At 38.5% G+C, this 10,072-nt stretch overlaps 1 protein-coding gene across 2 annotated transcripts in view; it reads left to right on the forward strand.

Moving 5' to 3' along the window:
• Positions 1–10,072, forward strand: part of LOC119474877 (CD151 antigen-like) — a 35,330-nt gene that overhangs the window by 223 nt on the left and 25,035 nt on the right. For both annotated transcript variants that reach the window (XM_037747194.1, XM_037747185.1), the window contains exon 2: positions 5,181–5,265. In XM_037747194.1, the coding sequence (XP_037603122.1) occupies positions 5,182–5,265 (84 nt within the window). In that variant the 5' untranslated portion in view covers position 5,181. The remainder of the gene's footprint in view (positions 1–5,180; positions 5,266–10,072) is intronic.

The following is a 10,072-nucleotide window of genomic DNA, read 5'->3' on the forward strand; positions in this document are numbered from 1 at the left end:
CAGGAAGTGCTCTGAGCTGTTAGCTCCTCACTGCGGTGTCGCAGTCACCACACACCCAGGCAGCTTTACCGTCTATTAACGACACAGCCGAGACATTTAGGAGCTTCCTATGAGAGCTCGGTTATCAGGCAGGCTTCTATCAGGTTGATGTGGTCTGTTAGAAGCACGTCATCTTGATACAATAGGTGTTTTTTTCCACCACAGCAGCGAGAGACGTTTAACTTTAGCGTTAGTTAGCTTACACCGGCGAGAAGATGCCCGAAAGAAACACACACAACTGTGATTTTATGTGGTCTAACGTCAGTCCTGTAAATGAATACGTGATGGAGGTGACCCTGTGTTATTAAAACAAGGTTTATAGATGGTGTTTGTGAAGTGAAACCCTTTACAAGAGGACGTGAACTAGAGTCCAGTGGTGTTACAGCTGAGCCGTTGCTAGGACGGTTGCTAATGGAGATGTTTAGCTAGCTTAACTTTTCCTTGTAGTCAGTGTTAGCTATAATATAATGTTACTTACTAGCTCATAATAACAAACAGGTTTTATTATCTTTAGTGTAAGTTTTACATAGCACCAATCAAACAACCTGGTGTTTTTCCAGTCAGGTAATAAAGGCCACAGGTGTGATTAAAATGGATTGAAAAGTGACTCATTTGAATGAGAGCTGGGTTTCCATGTTAGTCATGATGACAGGTGAGAGGTTGTGTTCACACTGGTTGCTTTAATCTGACATACTCACATTCAAATCAAAGTACTTCCACTAAAAGTAGTGTTTCCTGCAGTGTTTTACAGTCGAGGGGTTTTCAATCACACATCAAATGTCATTTATTTAATGAGTGTGACTTTTATTTAGGTCCTTGTCTGCTACCAAGAGGGGATCTGAATCAGGGTCTGTGAGGCTTGCCACCTCAACTAAACAATTTCAATGGGGAAATCCTGAAAAGAATACATTATAAAAAGGTTTCTGCAAATCCAATTTTAATAGCTCAGACCTAAAGAAGATCCTTGTTGACTCGGATAAATAAAATAAATGACAAAATGCAGGATTCTACTTTTGTTTTGCTCATACGCTGAATTTCCGACACACCCCTAAGACTTCTGTGCAGAAATTAAATTTGATGGCAAATCAGATTATCCAGTTGCAAATGTAGTATGAAGTCCAATGGAAATGAAATGTTGGGAGTTGTCTCTGTTGTGTGTGTTTATTTACAGTCTGGTGTTGATATTTAAATGATTTAAAGTAGGGCTGCAACTAACACTTGTTTTAATCTTTGATTAGGCTGCGGATAATTTTTTCAATTTAATTCTTTTGTCTATAAAATGAAAGAAGACCGTGTCCATCACAGTTTCCCAAAGTCCAAGATCATGTTTTCAAATGTCTCGCTTTGTACAACCAACAACCAAGTATTGAGTTTACACTTGAAGAACAACAAGAAAACCAGCAATTAATCATCTTGCAGAAGCCAAAACCAGACTCAAAACGGTTAATCAATTATCAAAATAGAGTGCTACGGGAATGAGTCCTAAAACCCGGAAATTTTAGCACTTCCAGTTCCCTTGTCACAAAGTTAATGGGTTTTTAGTTAGATGCCTGAAATAAGATCTGTGGTTAACAAGTTTAAGAGAATTTGACATTTTCTTCTTCGATATAAAATACATCAATAACTATCCCACTATCGCTAAATGAGACTACTAAACATCCTCACGCCGATCCATCCGCCTTTACAGCCTCGTTGTTACTCGCGCTCATGCGACCGCGGTGTATATAGACCGCGTTTATAGCCTAACGTTAGCTTTTTACTTCTGGCAACTGCATTCACGCTTTAAAAATCATAAAAGTGGTGTTCATTTGTGAAGGTCATCTTGCTGAACAAACGTGTTAGTATCATAAACGTTTGTTTGTCACAGAGCTTATTTTCTGCAATAATCCAAAACCCAATGGAGAAATCCCACTGGCATTGGGAACCAGGGCGATGTTAACTTCCTGGTTGGCCTACAAAAATATGTCATCCCTGGAGCACTCTATCGTTGCCAATTTATTTTCAGCATCCTGTTTTACAGAAAAAAACAAATAAAGAAACAAGAGAATTGCCATAAGCATCAATGCACTGTTTCCAGTGATGATTTATTTTAAACTTAATCTAAGTTATTACTCATTGATCATTTCTGATAACACATAAAACTAATAATGACAACTTGTAGATGCAAATTCAAGTTTTTTAAAGTCTTTGTTTGATGATATAATAGCCTGAAACTGATGGATTGTGCTCAAAACTGCAATAATTTAGCATTTCTTCCCTCAAACAAGCCTGAAAAGACCATCCACCTTCACTAAACCTGCAACATATCTAACACTTACATAAATCTGTTTGCTTATACAGATTAAAAAAAGCTTTTCTGGACCTGTTCCAGGTATTTCACTACTGTAATCTCTCAGGGTAGACGAGACAGCCATTACTGAAATTTATGGTGAGTGTGTCAGACAGGTGTCATACGTATCTCGGCTTACCAGGCATGTTTAATGTGCCCAGTAAAGATATCACATCCTGGAATACACTAAAGCTAAAATATAATTGTGGAACTCAATTGTTCTTCAACGTTATATCCGTTCTGTATCCTTCAACCAAAACAAACCACAGTCGGCTGTGGTGAGCCGAAACAAGAAAGTAGAAAACGGCACAGGGTGGGCATGGATACGACCTGCACCCTCACATGTTAAATCCAAAGTGGTAAACACTACACATACAGTAAAGTATGGAAACACTTTGGGTTTCACACATTGCCAGAAAAAGCAGAGCTAGACATCTTGGCTAAAGCTGCATGCTAACTCTGTCATGGACAGGAAACTTTATCGTATTGCGGTAACCAGCGGTCAAGCCGGCCGTCACTCTCATCTCTGTGGTCAAATGGGCCAACGCTACGACTGTAGAGCACCCATATACTGACATTTATGTTAAATGCATTCAAATGGTCCCGATGGAGCTGACCATGGACGTATAAATAGAAAGGAGCTGACGGGAGAGCTAGCGACGGACTTGGCGAAGTTAGCAGAAGTACACGCGTTTGATGACGTCCGTTTTTCAAAATAAGGTGTTAACAAAGGGAACTGTTTATACAAAATACATACATTGAAATGAAATTGATTGGATTGGATTCACTAGAAGTATAAAACATGACATGTCCCTTATGAATTAAAAGAAAATACTACTTATTTGTGAGGGAAATGTCTTTATTCTTTGATTTTTGGGTTGCTGGAATTTTTTTTATAAATAATGCCTGACAATGACTGATATATTTGACTACAGGACATTTCTGACTACATACATGCTGAAAATCACACATTCTTACTGTATTAATTTAGATATTTTCCAAAGGAAAAGTCCCTAGAAGTGTATGATTCAACTTTTTCCCATGGTCTAGTGTTAGAAAAGTTAACAAAAATCGCAATAACTCGTAATACTTAAACATTTCAATACACATCGAATCGGGTGAATCGTCCCAGCCCTACTAAATTCCTGTCTTAACTCAGCTGTTTCCTATCTGGCTCTAAAATGTCAAATGTTGGAATTGTCAATTCAGTGTTGTTTGAATTTAATTAACAAGATCACGCTAAGTGGTCCCACTATAGCAGATGGTCACCAGACAGACTCACTCATTCATGCAGAGTGCAGTGCACTCATCTGAATAGACAGTAGTAGCTGTGGGTGTGGGGGTGCAGACGGGAGAGTCAGGAGGGGAGGAAGACTTTGATGAGAGGCAGTCAGCAGACGGCGAGTCTGGGCTTGACTGGCAAGTGAGCCAAGAAAATTGTAGGGTTAAAATAAAGGATGTGAGGCTTGGAACAAAGATTACACGAAGGCAGCAAGTACAGTAGCAAGTAATATTCTTTGATTGGATCTATAAATCTTGCAAACTCGAGAGTCGTGTTTGGCATTGTTGTGGTGAAAACTTTGTCAAATTTTAACAAGGTGTCCATTACCGCGGGTTAAATACAGAGATTGTTTGGACAAGCGTCAATCTGTCACATTTTTAACCATTCAATGTTAAGTACAAGTTTTTTAAATTTGCTGTCATTCACTTGATTTATGAAACACACCCTGCTGAAAATATAAGTTTGCTGTTAAAAGAAGACGTTAAGCGTTGGAAGTTCATACCATGCACCAGGGAAGCGGGTGGTTATAATTTCCAGCCTTTGGCCGACTCTCAGCTCCTACTCAGTGCTTAGTCATGGATCTCTCTGCATACACATGTAATAACTCAGCTCACTGATTCTGCCTACACTGCTGATCTAATGCCTCCTCCCCCGTGTGCTGCATTAGCCCTGTAACATCTCATTTGTTAAAAGCACCTTGCCATTAAAAGGAAGGTTGGCTTTAATTTCAAGCTCTAATTCTGTATCCTCTGTGCCAAATACTAGCCTGCAATGAACTTTAATTAAAGGGCAGTGTGTACCATTTAGTGGGATCCATAGGCAGAAATGGAATATAATATTAATAAGTATGTTTTCTTTAGTATATAATCACCTGAAAATGAGAATCGTTATGTTTTCGTTATTTTAGCCGTTTATATCTATATAGGGAGCGGGTCCTCTTCATGGAGTCCACCATGTTTCTACAGTAGCCCAGGATGGACAAACACAAGGCTTTCATCCAGGATACCACTGTTCGTGTCTTGTGTATTAAGTTTCACTTTCACGTAACAATCAGCTGATAGTTCACGGCCCGTGTTTACAATGTTCAGTCACATTTTCACTGTACAAACATAGTAATTTTAAACCTAACCATATTGTGTTTACTGTGAGCGAAAAGTGACGCCAAGGGGTCTGACAAAGCGTCAGTACATGACGAGCTGGGATGAGAACGTGTTGGCTTGGCACACGGGAGGATTTTCACCGCCAGATTCCGCCAAATCCTACATCTTTTAAGCGTATTTGTTGTATTAGAGTTGTTTCATATGGCCGTGGTGGAATCGGGATATCTTTCAACGCTGCTGGAGCAATCAGTAACAGTCACCAGAAGAGTCATGTTTGTCACATTTATTTTTACCAACACATTTCTTTGTGAGAAAGCAAAATGTTTTAGTTCTTGATCACAAGTTTAAGTTGAGTGTATTATTGACTAAAAATAACTAAAATACTGTTTGTTTTTGTCATAACTGACCTGAAATCTGCTGTCTTTTGCAGCATGGGGGCCTTTGAGGAGAAAAAGGAAACATGTGGAACCGTCTGCCTGAAATACCTCCTGTTTACCTTCAACTTTCTCTTTTGGGTAAGTTTCCATTCTGGCACAGTTGAGCCTGCGTAAGGGATTTAATTGCCAAAGTGCATGTTTAGGTCTAAAGTGCTTCTCAAGCACCTGCATGCTTTCCAAAATGCAGGCGTGTCTTTAAAACATTTATGATCTGGATATGTTACTTTTCATACATTCTCTTTTGTCTGTTGGTTTGGTCATCATTTTTATTGGTTATAATAGCATTTTACTCACCAAGATAATTGCTGAGATTTTGGAACACGGCAAGGCTAAAAAGAAGTCAGATGGGTGGGGGCAAGAAACACAAGTAGTCAAGACAGTCGTATAGGTTTTAAACACACCCTTAAGTTGGTCAAACTTACTGTGTTTGGAAGAGAAAACGAAGGAGAACAATAGAATGATTTACCAAACTCTCCATTTGGAGCAGTTTACAGACCCGGTTCAACGTTGACCTTCTGTACTTGCCGTAGTTTTGCTTTCACACAGATTTCCTGTGATATTTCAGTTGAACTCACTTCAAGTTTCACCTCCAAATAAAGTGGTTAAGATAATCGGGCAAAGTTGTTTACAACCTGCCTGATTGTCTGACCGCTCGGGCTTCGTTATAGTGATTTGGTCGTGTTCCCAGATCTCAGCAATTACTTTGGTAAGTATTTTATCACAACGGACAGCTGAAACGCTGGCCACAACTACCAGATTTTTTCCTTTAAGCTGTATAATATCTGCCATCAAGATGGGTGCAGGGATGAAGTAGAACAATCCAACTGCTTTCAAGTCTGAAATAATAGACTGGTTTCTTGTATACCAACTTGGTTGTGTGCGCATTCAGGGAGCAAAACTGCTTTGGCTGTCGCTGTAATCAATGAAAATTTCACATTGTTTGTACATTCTTGTTGACTATACTAGACTACTGCAGACTCCGACCACCAGATACCATTATCATATGACATATTAGTATGAGATTTGTTAATTATCACCTGTTCTGAACGTTAGATCAGACATACAGTGAGTGTGATTTGACTTGGAGGACCAGGGTCTGTTTGGTTGACACTCCGGTCGGAGTTCAAGTTACGTGAGTCCCTCTTGATGGCGCCGCCGGACACTTTTCCCTTAGTGATTCCTCAACAGGTTATAACGTTAATGTAAAACTGGAGACTTAGATTTTGGTCTTGTTATTAGTACAACTGATCGCACAGCAGCTCTTTGTATGTCGGGCAGGTGAACATTAATGTTACACCTTTGACGGCTCTCTATTAATAGCTTGTTGCTGGTTGCGAGCTAACGTTAGCGGTTAGTCCTCAGTCTGAAACGTAACGCCAAAAGTCAATACAATATTGCTGATATGACAGATTCAAATTCAAACGAACTTTATGCAATGAGCTTTCCCCCGCTGTAGTCGTGTAACGTTACAGCAATTAAGAGTCGCAACGAAGTCTTGCATCACTTTTAAGTTTTAAGGCATAGTCGCTAAATATATATAAATAATATTTCCTTAGTTTGTGGGTCGATCACCCTGCTGATGATCAGTTCATTTGTATCGATCTGTGGAGCATGACAGCTCGCCATGACTACTCGCTGCTTTGCTAGCGCTGTGCGACTAGAATGCTTTTACCCATCAGGCCGGGATCAATAACCTCCTTCTGATTTTAGCAAAGTCATGTGAGGTGTTGAGTTTCATGCATTTCGCTGAAAATGTTACCTAAAAATACATTTTTGCCTCATTTTCATACCTGCGTGTCTGTGTTGATGTGAGCTGTCTGCAGTGGATGGCAGTGGTTCCGGTGTGTCCACTGCTTAAACCCCGATGAAAACAAATCAATCTAACTGATGTGTTAAACTAAAAGAAGCCAGGGGGATCAACACAGAGGTCATGATCATTTATCAGAGCCCCAAACCGGCCAAACAAGTAGAAAACAACACATCCAACCCTGTTCCTGATAAGGAGAGGATATTTCAGGTAATAAAATGCAGTGTTTTTCTTTTACAACAAAAGGACAGTAATACTCATGCACACAATATGCCCTTGTATTAAATTTAGCTTTTTTACATGGTATAAATAGCAGAAGAAACTCTGTCTGAACCCTTCAACAAAGCCTTTTTTTCTTCAGGCAGCAGATGAATGCCTGCTGCTATTCCAGTTCATGGAATCAAAGCCAAGCTGCATACTTTTACAGACGACACAGAAGACGCATTCAAAGTCTAATTCCCCCAAAACGTTCCAGTATCAAGAACGTGTTGTTCCAGGAGGACAGCTCTACAAATAACTGATTTCATCGTTTGGATGTTCTGTGTGAAATACGAGTCAAACATCAGCGTGGCGGCAGAGGACGAGCGTCTCTCTCATCCTCACTCTTTCTCGGTGTGAAATCACACTTACAGATCTTCCCATATGTGATAGTCAACTGTCTGCCAAAGAATCAGATATCTCTCTCAAACTGGCAGACTAACAGTACTGAACCTTCTCAGTGCCACATGCCACAGTTACAGACCATATGGGCATTTCAGGACAGGGGATTGCAGTTATTTCCATCGACTCTTATGATTATTAAATTAGTTTGGGAAAAGTATTTTCCAAATACTTTAGTGTAGCTACATGCATCGCAGCTATTGCAAGTATAAAGTATTTCTGGACTGAACTTCAGAAGACAAAATTAACACACTGCAACCCTACATTATGTTAAAAGTATTTTGCTGAATGGCAGCTGTCCATTTACCTCAGGAGAAACATCTGTCCTGTTTTCTGTTGATGTACTGTCGCTTTGATAGAATTTTTACTCAAGATTTTTTTTAAATCGCTATAGTAACTTATGCTGAACAGCTAACCTGCCCTGGAGCAGGTTATGTTCCAGATCGTGTTTGAGAATGCAAACAAACAGTGTAATCTTGAAGGCCAAGGAGATAAGTTTGACTCAACAGTGCAGTGCATTTCCATTTAAACAAAGCATTATTGTAGCAGCAATGTTTTTAATAATTGATATAGTGGCATCAATGATAACTTTCACTGATACTGCATTAAAGGGACTGTTTGTAAGAATCAGAAATGCTTGTTAACCGCGACACCTGTGGCTGTTAAGTTCCGTGTAGTTTGTGTTGGAGTCTTGTCTGAACAGCGTAGCCACATGCGAGCGCGCATAGGACACCGACCCGGGTGATTTATACGTGTAAGAAGTTACAAACAGTCTCTTTTACAGTTTAGAAAAAAATGCAGAACCGTTAAATACGCATGTATGCGTTTGTTGCATGAAGACACTGAAAGAAAGCTTGTCTTCCAGCTAACAGATGACATATTATACCGTTTTTTTGTTTTGTTTTTTTACATGATTTTAACATTTTAGAGTAGAGCTGCAACGATTAATCGATTAATAATTTCTTCATTAATTAGTTGTCAACTATTAAGTTAAATTAATCGGCAAAAAAAGTCAAAATTCTCTGATTTCAGCTTCTTAAATGTGAATATTTTCTGGTTTCTTTAATCTTCTATGACAGTAAACTGAATATCTTTCAGTTGGGAACAAAACAAGACATTTGAGGACGTCATTTTGAGCTTTGGGAAACACTGATCAACAACTAATCAAGAAATCGAGAAAATAATCGACAATGAAAATAATCATTAATTTCAGCGTTATTTTAGAGCAATGTTGTCCAATGTTGCCTCCTCAGCTACCAGTAATAGTTGAAGAACTGTTGAGGAATAGTTTTTCCCCCCATTATCTTCACCATGTTTACCCGCATGAATACCGACATGAATATCACACACTAGCTTCAGGGTCCTTAAGACTTTTTAAATGTTCTAGTTTGTACAGTACCTCTTGCTGCCACTGGAGGTCGCCAAAGTTTGAATTTCTCTTGTGCAGCTTTCAATTACACTTGGACAAGATTCACTAATTCCTGTGGTACATTGAGTTTTAACAGCAGATAAAGCTACAGCAAGCATCATGTTCACCACATGGAGTGATTACTGCAGAGACTGAACCCCATTTTACTCCTTCAGTCTATGGCTCATTGGGCTGGGATCTTTTCTCCGGGTAGCAAGAGGATTTTTTGGAGAGTTGTGAGATGCTTTATGTTAAAAAAAAAAAGAAGAAAAACAATTAATTATGACTTTTAAAAAATATATTGTTTAGTATTATGACTTCTATGTGTGTAAATGAATGAATAGTCTCTCTCAAATCGATTAATAAATTGATCTTAAAGGGAAACATGTTTTGATTGAACTTATCACATGCAGCTGGTGACAGGAGGTCATATGTAACTATTGATTTATGTTCATGAGCAAACACATTGAGAATCACTGACATTTGATTTGCACTTCATTAATAATCTATTAATTATATTTCATTTTATGTTTGCACTCTTCCTACTTGTTGTACTGCAACTGCTGCACAACAATTTCCCTCAGGATAAATAAAGTTCTATCTTATCTTTTTGGATAGTGCAGTCTGTAGGCCTCTAACATCAGGTTAGTCTGCTGACTTATCAGGTTGTCGTTCTGAACAGCACCTATGAACTGTAATAGAAGTGAGAATTAAAGTAAAACTAAAATAATGAACATTTCCAATATTATAAAATCAGAAATACTGTATTGATCCCCAGGGACATCAGGGCGTTACAGTTGCTTTTATATAAACATAAAGAAATGTAAGATATATGTACATAATGCTACAATATAAACACAATATATGCAGAGAAATATAAGTAAATAATAAAAATAAGAAATGAGAAAATAAGAAATATGTACAAATATGTGTATTAGGACATACAATATATAACATATAACCACAGTACACATAAGTAAATACAAAATGCAGAAAAGTGTAACAGAAGC

This window comes from Sebastes umbrosus, chromosome 2 (assembly GCF_015220745.1).
Source record: "Sebastes umbrosus isolate fSebUmb1 chromosome 2, fSebUmb1.pri, whole genome shotgun sequence".
Classification (NCBI taxonomy): domain Eukaryota; kingdom Metazoa; phylum Chordata; class Actinopteri; order Perciformes; family Sebastidae; genus Sebastes; species Sebastes umbrosus.